The sequence below is a fragment of the Antedon mediterranea genome, chromosome 5, assembly GCF_964355755.1.
Source record: "Antedon mediterranea chromosome 5, ecAntMedi1.1, whole genome shotgun sequence".
In the NCBI taxonomy this organism is placed as follows: domain Eukaryota; kingdom Metazoa; phylum Echinodermata; class Crinoidea; order Comatulida; family Antedonidae; genus Antedon; species Antedon mediterranea.
This window is the reverse complement of record NC_092674.1, coordinates 8542078-8563222: the sequence shown is the minus strand read 5'-3', so window position 1 is coordinate 8563222 and position 21145 is coordinate 8542078. Positions and strand designations below refer to the sequence as shown.

The following is a 21145-nucleotide window of genomic DNA, read 5'->3' as shown; positions in this document are numbered from 1 at the left end:
TAGTAATGGTTGAAAACCTGTCATCGATTACATTTGTATTCTTGTGTTCTTCTTTTACTTTCGACGAAGCAATAAGATATTGATAAAGATGACAAAAACCCTAATATTGCAATTTAAAGTTTGGTTTCCACCTTTAAAAGACTGTACCTACAATAATTTTATATGGCAATAATTATAAAGGTAGCCTTTTATATCTTTTTTTTTTCTCTCTCTTGGGGTCATGGTGAGACAAGTTTTTTACTTCTAATCATGACCCCAATGATGCCATTCCTTTCTCTTATTTAGCTTTTCTTGTTTTTGTTTTGTATTACTGTTTCTTATTGTTTATTATTCTTGTATTATTTGTCTTTACCATTATTGAATAAATGTTATTGAAGAAGAAGAAGATGCAACACAAAGGCAATATATCATGTAGTTCAAGTAAGCTAACCAGCTACAAGTGAAAATTCGGATGTTCCATCTCGTCAAATTACTTTCACCAAGTTTAAGATTCTAAAAGTCTAGTGGTGTGACATAAAACGTTTGTCTTTTTGTTATCTTTTACAGGTCCTTCTACTGCTAAAATGACGAAATGATAATCACAGTAAAATTCAATGATCTCTAACAATTTAATCAATCGACAAAGATGCCGATGAGGTTAAAGCAATGCATTCGATTCTGTCTGATCGTACCTTTCATAAATGTGGTTTTAGGAAGCGTTGGGTCATATGGAGACACCACTGATATCGTACTTGGTGTATTGCTGCCATATACAGGCTCCTGGCCAATAGGTTCAAAGATCGCTAGCGCGGCATCTATCGCCATCGATGATATTCAGAATGATCCGGCGCTCTTACCAAATCGATCGATCGGATTCCTCTGGAACGACACACGTTGTAATGCTGGTGATGGCCTGTACGAAGTAGTTGATCTATGGTCTCATGGATTGGTTCTGCATCTACATGGATTCATCGGTGCCGGATGTGACAGTGTCTGTGAGCCATCTGGACTTTTAACCGCGGCCTGGGATCTTCCTATGATTTCGTGGGGCTGCACATCTTCATCCATGTCAAATAAGCTCAATTATCCTACATTTGTTCGTACTGTTGGTCCGTACTTCAGATGCGCACCGATGATTGTAGAGCTTTTTCATCGTTTTGAATGGTCTAGAGCTGCCATAATTACTTCCAGCGAACACTCGTGGCAGTTAACCTCGTCGGAAGTTCGGACTAGTCTTGAAGATGCTGGAGTTGAAATTTCCCAATACAGCAGTTTTGAACCTGGAAATGAACACCTAGTGTACGGAACTGAAGACACTCATTATACAACGTTAGAAAAAACTAAAGACGAAGCCAGAAGTAAGAATGATTTTGTTTCTCTATTGAAATGACCATTACAGAATTGGTCTATATTCATATGCATGTTATGACATACTTTTGATAACTTAGTACATTATGATTATGATAACCTGAGCTGCTGCTAAAGGCACACTAGATAAATATATATATATAAGCATGCATTTTTATTACAACAAACAAATGAAATTAGAAAGGTTTTTTTTTTTATTTTATAAAAATAAGATTTTTTAAATTCCAATCAAATGACGTCATGATAAATAAAAACAATAAAATCGTTGTATTGTCACGATATTATTGCTGTTACTAATCATGACGTCATTTGATTGAACGTGTGAAAAGATCATTTTCATCAAAGGAAGCATAGATGGTTATTCTATAATTCTAGAATGAACAGTTTTTGTATTTCTTTTGTTTTATGTATGAAAAATGCATATTTGTCTATTTATCGTCGATCGTTATCGTCCTAGTGTAAATGGTGCACATGTCACCGCATCAGTAGAATTATTAAACGTGGTAGAGTGTGATTTAACATGGTCAGGGTAACCTTGTGGATGCAGAGAATACTTAGTGCTTGTTCTCCACAGCTAGGTCCATATAGGGAGGCAGAATACAGAACACTCTCATACACATAACACGTCAGCTATCTATTTGTCTGTTTAACTATGTATGTATTGTTTTAATGTTTTTTTACAGTAATCCTATTGTTTGCATACGGAGGTGATGTCCGTGACGTCATGTTGTACGCTTATGATTTTGGTATGATCAATGGGGATTACATATTCTTCACCGTTGATTTGTACGAAAACTCGTTCATAGGAAACAATACGTGGATGGGAGATGATGGAAGAGATGACGATGCACACCAGGCATTTGGTAGCATTTTTAATATACACATACTTGAGCCTGATACTCAAAAGTATAAAAACTTTACAGAAGAGGTTAGGAGAAGAATGGCTGTCACTCCGTTTAACGATCCTCTAGAAGAGGATTCAACGGTAAGTTATGTCTTGTTATAATAACAGCATCTCGGAATTATATTCTCAACTCAGGAAGCTAACCATTTCATGCAAGGAGTCATCATCGATCACGTCATCCGCTACCGACTTACAGACAGTGTAATTTTCATAGTATTCACAATATGCGATTACATAGTAAGCTAGCGTCACTGTCACGGCCTCCTCAGAGATTTAAGAAATCAGATCAAGGGGCAATCCCGACAATTCCCGTGACATCGGTGACACCGCGATCTCGACGTCACAGAAAGTGACGTGTATGCCATGTCACATTAAATTCCTGCTGTCAGGTAGGCAAGATGCATTCTGTTATTCAAATACGTCACACAAAGTATCATTGGTAAAGTAGACCTACTTACAGTTTTAATTTTTGAGAAAAAAAAATAGACAGATATAAAGTCGTCCTATTAAGTTGTGTATTGCCTTTAATTGCTACAATCCTATGGGAATCATATCAACCGAGATGAGTATGCCTAGAGGTGGATTAGATGTTGATTTAGTTACAAATATAAAGTAAGGTATGAGTTATAGCTTGGTGGTTCACGTGCTTGCCTTTCCAACTACAATGATCATGGTTCAATCATGACCAAAGCGCCATGTTGCACCGGAAATCGATGAATAAACTTAATGGAATGAATGAAATTTATTTTAATTTTCTACAAAATAAACAAGATACATAAGTTTTATCGGTATTTGAAATACCGTTCTATTATCAAGTTCAATTCTCTCTTTAAGGTTGACGTACACGCCGGATTGCTTTACGACGCGATGTACCTGTACGCAGTGGCTCTTCACGCTGTTCTTGAGGCGGGAGAAGACGAATTGAGTGGAAATGATATAGTGCGTAAGTTGTTCAATAGAACATTTGAAGGTGAGTGTATGTGTATTACACACAAATACATAAAAAACAAGGCCATATACATGGCTGCAGTCGCGTGCTCAAATTTGAGTTAGTGTTTACCGACCGACCAACCGAACGACCGACCAACCGACCGACCAACCAACCGACATAGTGAGCTGTAGAGTCGCGTTTGCACGCGACTAATAAGCCGTGTATACGAATTTCCACATACGTAGTGTACTACCTCTGCTAGCGTGGTTTACTTGGGGTAAAAATACACGGCCTAGATTAATCAAGGGTGGATTCTCAACCTAGAATAAGACACTAATTATCTACTCTCATCTAACTTGTCCTGGTGACGAGTTCAAATCTTGTCTTTACATCTACATACGTGTAAACAATGACAAAGTGTAGAAATATAAGAACTAGAGGTTACTCACTACTTAATGCTAACTAGACAGAAGGCTATAGACTTGGTTATCTTACCATTCTTTTTATGAATGTAATTTCAATAAGATTTAAATTTATGATAGAAACTGCTTTGAAGCTTTACTACAGACAAGAAAACTTAGTAAATTCACATGTCTCATTTACGAATAATTATTGCGTATCAAAAAGTTGCCATAACTTAAAGTAATACAAGCGTGATATGCAATAAAAAAAACCTAATTTCCGCAGTTACTAATAATGAGTACATGGAGGGAAGCACATATTGTAAATTATTATGTACTATGTTATATTAGTACGTGTTCATAATAATGAATATGAGTAATGCAAATGTGTATTTACTAATTACAAAAACCAAATTGTAATTAACAATCGACCCTTTTATCTACTAGTATGATTACATTGATATTTTCGCGCGCCCTTAATTTTCGCGACCGTTGTTCAATTGTGAAACTCGCGAACATTAAGGGTGGGCAAATGATGCTTCTTTAAGTAATACTTGTATTATTGATATACGTCACGAATATGTTTAAATTATACAAACAGTTTTTGTAGTCTGCATTTGCCTATAGACTAAAGCTAGTCGAGGACTATATCCAAGAATACGGGCCAATATCCATGAAAATAATTTTTTATTAATTACAGGAATGTCTGGAAAAGTTACAATAGACGAACATGGTGATCGTATCCCAGACTTCGCTCTGCAAGATTTTAACGAAATGAGTGGTTATTTTTACGACATAGCTGAGTACTATTCAGATTCTTCAGTATTCAAATACAATGAAAATGTGGTTATTATTTGGCCAAGTGGATCTACCGAGGTACCTAAAGATCACCCGGATTGTGGTTGGAACAACGAATTCTGCCAATCAACAATAGGTTAGCACTCCTTTTAACCGTTTGTATAGTAATAAGGTATAAGCACAACAGGAGATATGGCTATGACAAGGACGAAAATGAAAAACTTGATAATAGTATAAAAGAGCCGCGGTATATGAATTTGCAACAGTTTTCTCAATATTACTAAAAATGGTTGTGAATCTTGAGAAACAAAGAGATTGATTCTTTGAGATGTGGTGCTGCAACAGAAGGTAATTGAGTGACAAAACAAATGATGGTTGTTCTCCAAAATTAACGTCAGACTCTTTGGTGACATTGTGAAGGAAGGACAATGAAGTTTGAAATAGATCTTCTTCAGGAAATGCAGTATGGTCTCGTCCGTCATGGAGAGATGATGAAGAAAATGTCTCCAATATGAATACTTGCTACAATTGGTTTGACACCAGGATAAAGTACATGGCGTACTCCAGTGAAGACTATTAGCAATGCAATCTGGCCAACAAGAAAAATAATTGGTCATTTTCACACAGCCTAATGCCGATTTTCCACAAAGGCGAATTTGTTCGCGCGATTCGAAAGCGCCAGCTTGTACGCATGCGTATTCATATTTTCATCTTCCAAATACCTTTCTTCACATGCGTATAAGCTGACGATTTCGGTTCGCGCGAACAAATTCGCCTAGTGGAAAATCGGCTTAAGTGATCATTTAAAGATAACATCCATTACTATTTTTCTATCTGTTTGATTCTAGGCCTACTCTATTAATATTGTATTTCATTGATAACTTTTTTTGGAAATCAATTACTTAAGCTTGGTTCCCACTAGAACGTAACGCAAGGACGTAAACGCAACGGAAGCGTTTTAACCAATGACAAGCGAAGTTATAGACAGTTAGCAATCACAAGCGAATAAGCCATCGCTTGTGATTGGTCAATTCACTTGCGTTGCGTTACGTCCTTGTGTTGCGTCGCTAGTGGGAACCACGCTTAAACATGATTTGTACAAAATGAGAGTACTTAGTCTTCACTGAATTTATAAACAAGACTGAAACGTAATAAGACAGTATGAAATTAGTTTATCTTATTTTCTGCCAACAGATATTGCGAGTCTTGCTGGTGGATTAGTTGGTGCAGGTATAGCACTAATATTAATCGCAGTTGCGACTGTAAACTATAGGTAGGTGAAAATACTAACCCTATCGCAATGAACAATTTCTTACCGCCAACTGTGTATTTTTTCCTATACTGTCAACTTAACTTAAAAGAAACGAAGATAATCATCCCCACAACCAAATTTACGTTTGATGGATTTGTAGGGCCTATATGACATTTTGGATGAAGAGTATGGTACCACAGGGGAAATTTCCAAACGAAATATTCAAACTATCATCATTCCAACTTAAAATATTTATATTTGCTGTTGGATTTATGTTTGTAATTTCACCGTTTATAATAATTAAACTCAGAACTGCTTATTAGGTTATATGCATTATCATGCATATAACCTCTTGATTCTGTCAAAATCTTTATTTATTTATTTATTCTTTCCTTAGCACTATTTTGTCCGTGAATTATCTTGATATCAGTTTCATCTATCTAAGTCAATTTTTCAGAGTATATTCCTTATGGCCAGGAATCGATGTGGTTATATTTTCACGATGCGTAATCAAAAATTACGCGGTCTACGCGCGATTTTACGAAATCACGTTTGTAATCATATCTTCACAAGCATGAATCACAATTAAACAAAATTTGGTACTCATAAATTTCAGGTCATATTTCATCATATGGCAATACAATTACGTGCGTAGCGCATATAACGCTTGCGTACGCGCGCTTAAAATGTTCAAAATTGTCAAAATTTATTTTCGATGAAATTAGAGTACGTTTCAGGCAATTTTAAGCGTTTAAAAAATTGCCATGAGTGCGCAGATTTTTGCACGCGCACTGCGCGTTATACGTTAATGCGCACTCTTTTTGTCCGATTTCGGTTGTACAACCTTTCTTTAATAATATCATCATATTTTATTCACTTTTCAACGCGTAATTGCCTTATACGAGCACGTCAAAAGTGACAGGCTACGCACGTGTAAGTTAACAAAATGGTGAAAATATGCTAAATTTTAAAATTAATATAGATCGTCAGAATGCTCGGGAACACATATTTTTTATTTCATTTTCTTGAAGTGTATGTATCTTATGTATGATTTATTATTAAACTAAGGGAACAAAAGTTGATTAAGCCATAATTAATTGCATGTTAAATTAAAAAAAATTCATTTCGACAATCAAACAAATTATAACATTTTCTTAGGCCAAAATAACAAACTTAACATTAACTTTCTTCCTCCAAAAGTTCATATATTAAAGTTAAAAGTATATAGTTTGACAGTGCATCATTTTTGTACATTTTTAGAGATGTCATCATAGTAAAAAATTATAATTCATTGCGGTATGTAATAATCTATCTGCACCAAAGTGGTTACTGCATAGTAAATACACGGAGGAATTTTTCTACAATTTTTAGACAGTTGTGTATGGCTCGGTGGTGTGTGCTCGTGTCTATGGCACTCAAGGTACCGAGATCGAGTCTCACCTTGGGAAACGAAATAAGATTTTTTTTTATTATCCGTATTGTTTGTTCAAATTTATTTCTTAGTGTATATATTATACACATGATTTATAATGAAATCTAGATAAAAAATAACTTATGTCTTTATTATTATGTAACAGCAAATGTGGTTTATGACATTATACGCAGAGGGATCTTTGATCGGATTGTGATACCGGCTATTGTATTCGCGTTAGCAAGGTCCTATCATATATTATAAATAATTAAAGAATCTGAGAAAATCAATGAATCAAAATATCTTTTAAAAATCAATTATCTTTATTAAAATCAATGCATATAACCTATAATTCGTCATAGTGACGAATTAAATCTAGTTTTAGATTGTAACTGAATGTAACTTTTCTCTTAAACCTTTGTAAAAGTCGATTCCTTTACCGCCACAATGGTCTACGCCTTGATGCCTCCCCCAGATCTGTCTGCTCATTTCTAATACGTGTTTAACACGTGTGTTATATACGAAGGCAAGATAATTATGAATAATAAACTCTACCTTCTAATATCACTCAGAGAGTACTGATCTTATAAAAATATCAGTTTTCTCACATACCAAACTCTGGTGTTGACGCCAACTTCAGAGCTCCGCTAAACCATCCCGGTTCCCAATGCTGTATCTCCACAGATACAGTATCATATGAATATTTGGTAATACAGTATGTGGTGCCTGTATCATGCAAGGTTAGGGTTAGGTTACTACTAGATACATGTGAAACACACACATATTCCTATGATACTTCGGAAATAGATACAGTACCGACAATCGGCTAGGCAATATAAAAGAGATAATGTTTTAAAATTTTAATTTCAAATAATAGGCGAATGAAATATGAATCCTCCTTGAAAGACATCAACATGTGGCTGATTAATTACAGTGAAATCGACTTTCCACTGAACAAATCAAGATCTATTTTTGTAAGTTCTGCTTACTTGTGCTTAAAGGGTTTCTTTCGTTGGTCTATGAAATATTTTATAATGCCACATAAAACTTGTTGAAATGGTATACATTTATAAACGATAAAACATGAAATATGTGTGAACTATACAAAAAATAGATACAATTACTAAGTTTAAAAACTAGTTAAAATCCTTAATAAAATCTATCATAAGATTTGTACATTTTTCAGAGGTCTCATTTAACAAGTAACTATTCTTCAAAAAACATATCAAACAAAAGTATAACAACAGGAAAAACGCAAGCTATTGAAAATAGACCAACGTCTGTACAGAGCGGTATGAATAGTTCACTTTTTGGTGGAAGCCAGAAATTTTGCAAAGTCGGCTACTACAAGGTAGAGAATAGGTTTTTATTTTTTCAATAAAGAGCATAAATTGCATTGTGGAGTTGTAGCTCTGGAACACCCCTCTATACTCATTTTTAAGGAGACAAAACATTTGTTAAACACTGCAGTCTGTTACGACACATTAGGGAGGTTTCGCAACCTTACGAATACGATAACGAAAACGGATACGTCATACATTTGTGAAACTTTTGAGCTGATCCCCATTTCATATTCGTAAAGCGTATTCGTGTTGACGAATATCACCAGTCATATTCGTAACAACAAAACGAGTATAGTTTTTGATCTATTTTGCACATTTTGCATTTGAATCAGAAATGATTCATGATTATAATATAATACTAGATTTATTGAAAGTAATTTACTAAAGTAATTTACTAAAGTGCCAAGTCAATTTTGATAAATAGCAGTTTTTAAAGTCCTCACTCGCTTTGATGTTACGCTAGGCCTAGGCAGCCAAGCACCAAGCAATACGTACCTGCGCTTCGCTCAAATTTACCGCAGTCATATTTTGGACGCACCTCAATATTTCGTTGCCATTCGAAACAGATTTTTTATGGCTTACGAAAACGAATACGTGTGCGTGACGTATCCGTTTTCGTTATCGTATTCGTAAGATTGCGAAACCTCTCTATTGGGTCAAGAAGATGTAGTTGATTGTGCACATGCGGAGATATTGGGATTGGGGCGTGTGTCCTCGTTACTCACCTCAACACAGATTTGATGTTTTTTTTTTATGGTCCAGACGACGACCGACGTCACATCGATTGACCTGACCTAGGTTGGTCGTCGGTCGAGTCGTAAATCGAAAGCTTACGAAACTACGGTACATGGTATTACTTCAAGTATTTGTTAACTGTTACTAATATGTAGGACCGACTTTCTTTAATAGTTTGTTTGAATTTCATCAATTCATTTATTTTTATTAAAGGGAAACAGAGTAGCAATTAAACAAGTAAGAAAATCAAGTATAACAATAGATCGAGAGTTACTCGTTGAGATGAAACAGGTATGTAAAAATACAGAAGGCACCACAAGCTTGGTTACCACTAGAACTATACGGAACAAGCAATTCACCACAAACACGTAGGCCTATACACCACACAAATCGTATGCATTTAAATGAAACACACGTATATTATCAAAATACACAATATTAGTCTCCTTTGATTTTGCATTATGTTTTCATCACTTTTGCCAGGACTGTTTTTATAACATGAGATCATGATTGTATATTAAAAATATAAGTAACGTATATAAAAGTATACCTAACATTTTTTCTTGAAGAAATACATAATTAATGCTTATATCTGCTATTTTCCTAAGCGAATGGCTAAACTTAAAAAGTGCAGAATATCCAATCGGAGTTTGATAATAAGACATCAAGTAGAAAAATGTCCTAGTTCGAATCTCATTTGCAGAATTCTTCTTTATCTGTGTTTACTATTTTCGTTTTTCTTTAAGATGATAGATCTACAACATACTAACATAAATAGGTTTGTAGGCGCGTGCACCATTGCTCCTGACATCTGTTACGTCATGATATATTGCAACAAAGGCAGTCTGGCAGATGTATTAGAAAACACAGACATTTCTATTGACGAGAATTTCAAATTGTCGTTTGCTTCAGACATTATTCAGGTGAATACCGTTATTCTATTCATCAGTTAATCTCTAATTCATCATATTATTTAATTACTGAAGTTTGATTGTATTACCGATTTAAAGGGTAGACTTACCGGGTTTTAAATAGTTGACAAATACAGAAATAGTAAAATTTCAAAATGATTTGTAAAATGTGTTCTATAAATGTCATTTTGATAATATAATATTTTTACAATAATCGTAGGCCATCCAAAAATCGTTTACGCTTGTAAACATTCTTATAGCCCAGGCGATAATATGAATAATATTATTATATGTATACAAAGCGCCTCAACACTTACATACTTTATCCCTATAACAAAGCATATCAGTATTATGGTTATAATTCGTTCTTTTCAGGGATTGGAATTTTTATCCCAGAGTCCGATGAAAAAACATGGGAACCTAAAATCTTCAAATTGTGTAGTGGACAGTCACTGGGTTTGTAAATTGACTGATTTTGGATTAACTCAATTCAGAAGAAACGAAGAAATCGATACCGAAGAGGATGAAAACATAACTTGTAGACGTATGTATAAAACAATGATCTTGTTAGATAATAAATATCTATAGTTTGGAGAATGAAAATTAAAAAGAAATCGCTCCTAACATTCAGAATGAAAGAAAGTTTCTGTCCAATATCATATACATAGAACACTGCAGTTTGCAATTCGGAGAATTTTATTTGACAAAATACAGCTGCCAACGTTTAAAAAGTAAAATGATAGAAATAAGATAGAACGGTCTTCTAAAGATTAAAATACTATTTGAAAATTTCAGTTTGCAATTTTGGAGAATTTCAATTGACAAATTACCTCTCCTAAAGTTCAGAAAGTACAATTAATTAGGAAATATAGGAAGTCTGCTAAAAGACTAAAATACTATTTAAAAATGAGAATTTAAATTGACAAATACTTCGTTCAGAAATTACAATGAAAGAAAATCTAGGGAGTCTGCTAATGATTAAAATACCATTTGAAAATTCTAGTTTTTGGAGAATTTCAATTGACAAAAAAAAACCGTAGAAGGAAAGAGTATAAGTAAGTCGGCTAAAGAATAAAATACTATAGGCCTATTTGAAAATTGCAGTTTACAGTGTTATGGATATTTATATCTTGCTTACACTGATAGTGCTAAGCTATCTTTGTGCCATCCGAATAGGCGAATTTTGGCAGCTACACTAATTTCTAGATATTATAGACTTTAAGTATTACTTCATAGTCCAGTCAATCTAATGATATACCCACCACAAATTGCAATAGTAACAAAGCTAGTATTTTTTAATTCTATATAATGTGTAGAACGACATACTAAAAGTCACCGAAAATCCAAGCATTGGGTCAAGGGGTCAGAGGTCAATAAAGGTCATTTTAAGTCAAAATTAATATGCCCCATTAATTACATATATTTAACCATATAAAATACATTATATAGAAGTGGGATTTATGTCATCCGAAAGCTTATTAAATTTTCTATTCAGTGATATCAAACTTATAGTCATAACATTTTATTTAGAATGTCCTTTTTGCGGAAAAAAAAACATAATGTGTCAATTTTGGCTAAAAATGTTGTTTTCGCTGTAAACAACAATGGTAAACACACAGGGATACTCTGGGGTGAACATTTCAGTCCAACGCGATACACATGACCAGTTCAAGATGCAGATGAGCGACATCTCCGTTCCTGTTGCTTCTGGATGATCTACATTCCATTTTTTCCAGATGGCATTTGTGTTGCCATGGTTACAGTATTTATATTGGGATGTATAAGTATTTTAACGATTTTTTAACCAGTAGAAATACAAAAATGTTCAACAGCAGTTTGACAATGACCTCCATGTTGTATGTATGACGTTCGGACCATCTGGGCTGGATTGTCAACAGACCTGGTGATTGAAAAAGTTTCTATGAGAAGCCTCAAAGAAAACCAGAGGTTTGACAAGAGATATAGGAATGCGTACATCCAGACCAAATCTGTGCTGAAATGTATGTAATGCCTTGCAATAGTATCAGGGCGTTACTCCAGCAGTGGCCAACATAAGACCTTATGGCCACACGTCAGGAACACAATGGCAATTGAAAAATCCATTTGGTTACGACTCAGAGACTTCATACCATTGACACAGGAGTTACTGCAGGTGACTTGGAATATTAGAAAAGTCTTGCAATGTATTCAAGATCCTGGCAATAAAGTCATATGTGTGCATCAATCCTACAGTTCCAGAGGAGATTCGAGGTGACTTTGTTATCCACCAGCACTTTTTGAAACTACCAACTTACAATACTTTCAGCTAATAAACCAACATGATGCCACGTGGAAACAACTTCTTCTGAATAGTCTAATACATCCAACTCACTGAATGATGTCCAGTAGGCCTACATTTTAGATGGTAGTGCTCTACTGCACAGCATTCCATGGAATAGTGTAGAGATCTGTAAAAAATATTGCTCTGCCATCATAGTCTTTGATAATTATGAAAGCGGTTCATCCACCAAAGACGGCGCACATGGTAATGTTCTTTCGGATAGTACAAACAACCATTGAATCGGCAAACAGGAAAATATCTGTCATTATCCGATGACACGGATCTACTAGTGCTCCTCTGCAGTCAAGCATTTAAAACATCTTGTGATATTCTTTAGACTGGAACTGAGATGCTGGACTATCAAACTGGTTCAAACAGTACATTTGAGAGACATCTGTGATAACCTTCTGTTTGCTCATGCGATACTGGTGACACAACATCCAGAGTTTTCGGAATTGGAAAACAAGTTGCTCTATAAAAAGCTTGTCATTGCACTTATTTCTTACATGATGCTGTAGTCTTCAGATGCAAACAAGCTACAAAGGATGACATTGTGGTTGCTAGAGAAAATGATTTAGTGCGTCTGTACAATGGACTACCTGGACAACGTGGAATGCCTTTGACTCCATCCCATCTACAAGTACAACCTAGCATATCGCCAACTTCATAATCGTACCACAACCAAGGTACTTAACATCATGTTCAAGTTCAAGATATCTTTTAGCAATGGAGTGGGGTTGATAAAGCGAGTGAGTGGCCGAGCGGTTAAGACAGTGGAACCGTAATTACGTAGCCATAAAATCGGCAAGGGTTCGAGGCTCACTCGCTCCATGGTTCTGGTGGTAGAACGAGTCTTCTCGGATAAGGACTATAAACCGTAGGTCCAGTGTACACTAGCTCATGCGCACTTTAAAGAACCTAGTACATCTTTCGAGACGAGTAGGGGGTTACCCCGGTGTACTAGTCCACACAAACACAGCCACTGTCACACACAGCCACTGTGCAAATTGGGACTGAACCATTTTAGAGGTGTTTACCACCTGTTGGTCCAGATCCTTCACTAACTGAGTTAGTGAGAAGTCGAATAAATAAAATAAATAAATATGTGTTTGAGGATTGGGGATGGAAGATCAGATGATAGAAACCTGGTTCCTCTACACACAGACTTAAAGCCAGAACCTGAGTATCTTCTTGAAACATTCAGGGGTAATTAGAACTACATGTGGTGAATTTTCTCCTTGTGGGAACGAATAAAGATTATACTTGAATGCAATGGCATTGAAGGATTAAAATATATCATCCCACACGGAGCAATTCAATAAAAAGGTCTGGATTAAAATGATCTTACAAAATATACAAAAATATCACAATATACAGTACAATATAACAAGAGTCACAGTTCAAGAATTTAAGGGTCGGATGGCAAAAACAAATTTCTTTTCCAGTTTGTTCTACATGCCGGGCATTGAAAGCAACGCCCATGAGGCATGAGCTCGAAATCACTGAACAAGGCATGGTTAACATTTTTTAGAATAGCTCTACTTTTTTCTAGAGTTTGCATGTCACAGAAGGAAGATAAGCTACGAAGTTGACAACCTATTCATTTAGAACTCAAGTTAACAATTCTTTGTAGTGAGTTTCTCTCTTTGACCATAAGACTAAAAAACCAGCATATAAAGTTAAAAAGTTCTCAATAAAGGAATTATAAAAAACCATGAGAATTACTTTATCGACATTAAAATGGTTCAGCTTCCTTAACAGATGAAGTCTCTGGTGTCCTTTCTTTACTATTGCCTCTGTATTTAATTCCCAGCTGAGATTGTCCTCAAATATAGTACCTAGGTATTTAAAGGAATGGGCAATATCGCTGGTTTGTCATTTGTGGGGGATACCAGAGGGCTGCGTCCTTTCTCCTTCCTAAAATCTACAATTATCTCCTTGGTTTTGGTCACATTGAGTTCCAAGTAGGAGTTTCCACAAAATTGGATAAAACCATCTAATGCGGAACCATGACCGTCCTGTGAATTTTGAAGGAGCCCAGCAAGACAGTGTCGTCAGCAAATTTGAAAAGATGACTATTGTCCTGTTTGCTCCGACAGTCATCCGTGTATATAATATACAGAAGAGGAGAGAAGACGCAACCCTGCGAAGATCAAATACTTGTCATTACGTACATTCGTTGATACTAAAATTATCAAAAATCTATCTATAGTAAATCATGAGTTGATTCCAAATTATCAAGACTCATTAATTAATCAACAATAGTACATACCGCTAATGAATTTTAATGTTCTTCTAGCTAGCATCATTTTTCCTATTTCATGACGATACAATAGGTACAGGAAAAAAATTATTTGCACCAAATACTTCCAAAATATAAATATAATATATATAAACATAATTTAGTTTTACGCTATTTTAAGAAAATTTGAGTTTTTTTGAAAGGTCAATGACCTTTTGACCTCTAGTTACGTATAACTGTTGTATTAATTGTTTTTTTAATGTATATTATTAGTAGGATATATATACTCTACACATTGGTACTAAAGCTATTTAGATATGATTATAAAACAATGGATTATAGGCATAAACGCTACCCCCTACCCCAAAATTGTTTACATTACATTTGATCAAGAATCAATTTCAATAAGAATAGTACATCATTACTTTTAAAATTCTTCTAGTTAACATCATGTTTCCTATTTTATATATCGATAGGTACAGATAAAACACAATTTTGATTAAATGCATATACAATTATGGCACAATATTACAGTTAATCATTTTTTAAAGGAAAAAAATGAGTTTTTGTAAAAGGTCAATAACCTTTTGACCTCTAGTTATATAAATAAATGTTGTATTTTGTTTTTTTTAAATTGCATATTAGAAAGAAATATATATTCTACACATTGATATTAAGATTATTGAGATTGGATTATAAAACCACAATTTATGGGCATAAATGTTACCCCCTACCCCAAAATATTTATTAAATAAAATCACTATATAGTTGTTGAGATTACGTAAAAAATAATGTGTTCCAATGCTTCAATTTTCGGTGACTTTTAATATGTCATTCTAAACTACATTTGGAATGAAAAAATCAATGTTTTGTTACTATTGCAATTTGTGGTGGGTTTACCTCTAAATATCACTAGATTGACTGGACTATCAATGCTTTGCTTTGTTAAGAGTTATTCTGGACTGCCCCTGAGTTATTACGCTTCAAACCCGTTCTGGAAGTTCATGGTGACGTATACGCCTTTGGGATTATTCTGCAGGAGATCGTCCTCCGGACTGGGCCGTTTAGCAGCATGCTTGAGGTTGTGGAACCAAAAGGTGAAATATAAGGTTTAATACGATAAGGATGTATACCACTGAAAAATAATAATCTTACTATTGGTATAGGCGTTCCAAATTTGATTAAAGTTCCAATTATATCAAAATTAATTTAATTATTTTCGGCAACTTTTTCCACTTTTATGGCATATATATTTATAACTAATTCACATTTTAATTATAGATATTATCGAATCAGTGAGACTGGGAACGGTCCCGAATGTACGCCCAGTCATTCCTGTCGATGCATGTAAGAGACAGATGTTACTCTTGATTAAATCTTGTTGGGATGAAGAGCCGACAAAAAGACCAACTTATTCAAAAATTAAATCTGAACTTAAAAAGATTTCTGGTGGCAAGTATGTTTTCGCTTTACAACGATTCATTATTTTTGGTTCTAAATACTAAAGAACATTAAGATACACATCTACATTCAAATATGAGCCTTAAGCTCTGTGTATCAGAATATGACAACAAATGTGATTTGCCCATATATGGACATGACTATGACTATATTTTGGAACATCACACTTTTTTATCAAACTATAGTTTTATAGTGTGGACAGAGGTAGGCAGAGCGTTACACTATTCTACTTACATGTTACTCATTTTTTTCACCTAATGAGAAGCATAATGGTGCAATTTTGAACTTTGCTTTAAAAGGATTGATTGTATTGCAAGAAATAACAAAAAAGTTTTCGCATTTGCTTAGTTTTGGGACAGGAACTTAGTTCATAAGAAAAATAGGTAAAATACACAAGCATGAGATGATGTGTACCACATTCTGAGATTAACAGCAGTTATGACATGATTTCACAGAATAGTGACTACAGTATACTATATACATTATAGGTGGTCTCAATGTGAAGAGCTATTAATATTGCTAGGCCTACTGTTAAATACGCATATATATGATTCTTTCCAGATCAATAAACATTGTTGATAATATGATAAGTATGATGGAAAAATATGCTAATAATTTAGAAGAATTGGTTCATGACCGAACATTAGAACTTGAAGAGGAGAAACACAAAACAGATCAACTCCTGTACCAGATGCTACCAAGGTAGACAAACGTTGTAACCATTTTTAATTGATTAGAGACGGTGACTAGTAATATTTATTAGGCCTACACAATATAAGTTTATAAATAATAACTTTAAATGAAGTACGAAAAAGAACAAATCACTTTGCACAAACTTTTAAAACTTATTATAACAGTTGCTGTACATGCGCAAAGTCAATACTGACGCAATAGTCTAAATGCAGTACAAACTAAAAAGAATCGGATACCACTTTGCGCAAACTCTTTTATACTTTTTATAGAAAAGAAATACATGCATTTTTTTACTCTTTTTTCATAATTTTTTTCAGATCTGTTGCTGATCAGTTAAAGAAAGGTTTACAAGTGGAGGCTGAGTATTTTGAAGAGGTTACCATCTATTTTAGTGATATTGTCGGATTTACAAAGCTAGCATCGGAGAGCACACCTTTACAGGTTTAGTAAAATGATAATTAATGACTGCGCTATTAAGATTATTTTTTCCGAAGACAAATCAAAAAGGTACAGAAAGTCATGTTCTTCAGAATTTTTCTATTCATTATTGTGTAACACAATTTATGTTTTTAGGTAGTTGCTATGTTAAACGATCTTTACACAGCTTTTGATGATGTCATAGATCACTACAACGTCTACAAGGTAAACATTTTTTTTGCACTTTTGCCTAAATATATATTTTCTATACATTGTAATATTAATAGGGCGATTTTTTTTAAACTTTACAATTAAATGCACTATTTAAGAACACTAAGGAATCAAAACCGCTAAAAACTATTATACTAACTTTTTTTAAATATCTTTATATTCTGTAGGTTGAGACAATTGGAGATGCATACATGGTAGTATCAGGATTACCAGAAAGAATTAGTAATTATCATGCTGGAGAAATAGCCGGTATGGCTCTGGCATTACTAAACAAAGTTAAACACTTCAGTATTCGACACAGGCCTGGGCATCGGATGCAGTTACGAGTTGGAATTCACTCAGGTAGACAACGTAATACAGTATAAATAACGTAACATAATTATTATTACATAACTTGTAGTTGGAAATAAAAAATAACTAAACCTCTCAGAAATGACAACAATTTTAGGAAAAACTGTTTTGTCGTTACAAAAAATCTTGATAGAAAGCTAAGAAAGACAAATTAATACTTCTGTCAAACAGCACAAGTTAACACTGTAACTTTCTGTAGAAGGAATATGGCAGATAGTTTCTATCCTACTCTTTCTGTATTAGAGTTTTCTCACTACTTTTTTTTGGATAAAATAGAAAAAAAATCACAACGGCCAAAATTTGTTCATTCTAGGCTCAGTTGTAGCTGGAATTGTTGGACTAAAGATGCCAAGATATTGCCTGTTTGGAGATACAGTAAACACGGCTTCTAGGATGGAGTCAAGTGGGTTAGGTAAGTGTAGGAACATAATTATTAGTAGGCCTACAGTATAATAATATAAAGTAACTATACACCTATAATAATTACAATCCGTAACTGTTTTTGTTATTATTATTATTATTATTATTACTTGTATAGCGCACATTTATACAACATTTAATTATAATCAGCGGCGCTTCACATCAATTAGTATCGTAACATTCTTTGAAATATAGTGCTTTTAAATGTTTTTTAAACTGATTATAGTCGTCTAAGTGCTTAATGTGACTTGGTAATCTGTTCCAAATTTTTATAACGCTATAACTGTTACCATTACCAAAACTAACAATATAATACCAACTAATAACACTTCCATCAATACCACCACCACCACCAGCGTATGTTACTATTGATTGCTATTGCTACAGCCACGATTTAATTATTAATATTTCAGCAATGATGGTCCATGTAAGTAGTGCAACTCACAATATTTTGAGCAAATTTGACACTTTTAATATGGAAAAAAGAGGAGAAATAACCGTAAAGGTATGTAAATTAACTTATCCACTTTATCACTACCGCCTACCACTACTACTTACCGCCTTCCGCCTACCACTACTATCGCATATGTCCACCACTACCACCTACTAAAGCGTGGTTCCCACTAGCGACGCAACACAAGGACGTAACGCAACGCAAGTGAATTGACCAATCACAAGCGATGGCTTATTCGCGTGTGATTGCTAACTGTCTATAACTTCGCTTGTCATTGGTTAAAACGCTTGCGTTGCGTTTACGTCCTTGCGTTACGTTCTAGTGGGAACCAAGCTTTAGTCTAATACTGATTTTAGTAACATTCTTATGAAGCTCTCTAATTCCCAGTGTAAGCACACTTTAGTAGGTGAGGTTGTTTTTAGTCGCGTGCAACGCGACTCTACAGCTCACTATGTTGGTCGGTTGGTCGGTCGGTAAACACTAACTTGTATATGACCTTATCTTGATATCAGTTTAATCTAGCTAAGTCAATTTTTCACAGTATATTCCTTATGGCCAGGAATCGATGTGGTTATGTTTTCACGGTGCGCAATAAAAAATTACACGGTCTACGCATGATTTAACGAAATCACGTTTGTAATCATATCTTCACAACCATCAATCACAATTAAATAAAATTTGGTACTCATAAATTTCAGGGCATAAATCATCATATGGCAATACAATTACGTGCGTAGCGCATGTAACGCATCCGTACGCGCGCTTAAAATTTTCAAAATTTATTTTCGATGAAATAAGAGTACGTTTCAGGCAATTTTAAGCGTTTACAAAATTGCCATGAGTGCGCAGATTTTTGCGCGCGCACTTCGCGTTAAATGTTATTACGCACTCTTATTGCCCGATTTCTGTTTTCTTGACTTACTTTTCAACTCGAAATTACGTTATACGAGCACGTCAAAAGTGACAGGCTACGCACGTGTAAATTAAAAAAATATAAATGATTTTAAACATTTCAACATTTCAACATTTTGTTCAGCAATTTTGGTCAGTTGGTAGGTTGGACGGTCGGTTGGCCGGTCGGTCGGTAAACACTAATGAGCACGTGACTGCAGCCATCTATATGGCCTTGTTATCTATCAATCAATCGGATTTCACTTTGTAGAGTTTTCAAATTTTGCTTTTGTTTGTTTTGGAAACACATCCATTGCATACATATGATTTATTAATGTTGTATTACAAATCGGGCGGTTTGTGTTGTAATGGCATTATTTCATTATTGTACCCGTTTCATTTCAGGGAAAAAAACCATTAACAACGTTTTGGTTGAAAGGAAGAAAAGACGGTTCAGAATTTGAGTTACCGGAGATCACTCTTGCCGCACCTTCACTTGATAATTGTTCCACCGTTTAGTATAATGGGTAATGTCCTTAAATTTAAAAAAAATAGTGTTTTGACGTAATTACCTTGAAAAACAAAAACAAAACATTTTGATAAAGAGTAGAATGGTTTGAAAAATGTATTTTGGAGATCATTTGCAGTGAACTTCTGAATTAAAAACAAACTAAAGTGTATCGTTGTTGAGGTACTGTAACTAATAGTAGAAGGTAATAACGTTTTCATGTAAATATCCATAAGATGTGAAAAAAATGATGGAGCGACCTCTATTATATTAAATTTTCCAATCTGGTATTTTATATTATAGCGACCTCAACTATGATAAACTATCAACGTATGTTTGTTGTAATTTTTAGCATTAGCATTATGATGTATCAGTTTTTTTAAACAGTTTGATTAAAATTTGAATTGAAATGTGCAATAAAATAAACAAATTGTGTGCTTTCTATAATACGATTTTTGATAAGGCCTGATATTAAATAGTTAATAGGCCTGTACTACAATTAATCAAAGGGCATATTTATAGATAAGATATATGAATGAAGGAGACGAAGTTTTTGTAGATAGATTTAACAATGACGATACCAAATTGGTTACAACATACTGTTGTTTTGATAGAAGATCTTCTAGTTTTAAATACGTGTTGCTAAAATTTGTGCAATAAATTAATATATTTAGATACGTTAATATTTCTTGTGCATTTTATGTGTTGTGATATCACACCCGCATGTCATTCATAAGAAATAGCTCGATTGAAATTATAATGTATAATGTTACATATTAGTTACCTATGTTACGTATTGGTTACGCATCAATGAACACCGATCCCAGCTTGATTACTGATAGTGGTGGTACCATTTTACAATTGCACAGCTCAAGAGCAAAATACTTTACATTAATTTAAGAGAGCATCAAGCTTAGAAAAAAAAAGGAATTGCTGGCCTGGGGCAAAGACGAGTATTAATTTAATCTCATCATGTACAACATCAATAAAGTGAAATAAACTAAACATGATAATTGTCTGGTTAGATTACAATAGAATAATTAATTAAGTGATGATACGTGAGATGGAATTGTGGGCTGCTGAACGATGAATGTTGAAGGATTTCAAACAAATGACGTCATCAT

General features: G+C 34.3%; 3 protein-coding genes across 3 annotated transcripts; all 3 read left to right on the top strand.

Moving 5' to 3' along the window:
* Window positions 1–625: 625 nt before the first annotated feature.
* On the top strand, window positions 626–4307 carry LOC140049663 (atrial natriuretic peptide receptor 3-like). Its single transcript, XM_072094613.1, has 5 exons — window positions 626–1337; window positions 2031–2332; window positions 3086–3221; window positions 3725–3762; window positions 4284–4307. The coding sequence occupies exons 1-5, from the start codon at window positions 626–628 to the stop codon at window positions 4305–4307; spliced, it is 1212 nt and encodes a 403-aa protein (XP_071950714.1).
* A 3646-nt stretch (window positions 4308–7953) lies between these two features.
* LOC140049662 (uncharacterized) lies at window positions 7954–9877 on the top strand (the record flags this gene model as incomplete). Its single annotated transcript, XM_072094612.1, has 4 exons — window positions 7954–8018; window positions 8231–8395; window positions 9336–9413; window positions 9869–9877. Coding segments are annotated over exons 1-4 (312 nt in total), but the record flags the coding sequence as incomplete, so codon positions are not given.
* A 43-nt stretch (window positions 9878–9920) lies between these two features.
* On the top strand, window positions 9921–20695 carry LOC140048500 (atrial natriuretic peptide receptor 1-like). The gene is made up of 11 exons (XM_072093232.1): window positions 9921–10045; window positions 10409–10577; window positions 15546–15692; window positions 15877–16051; window positions 16618–16758; window positions 17067–17190; window positions 17323–17391; window positions 17565–17739; window positions 18062–18160; window positions 18582–18673; window positions 19919–20695. The coding sequence occupies exons 1-11, from the start codon at window positions 9944–9946 to the stop codon at window positions 20030–20032; spliced, it is 1407 nt and encodes a 468-aa protein (XP_071949333.1). The 5' UTR covers window positions 9921–9943; the 3' UTR covers window positions 20033–20695.
* Window positions 20696–21145: the final 450 nt, after the last annotated feature.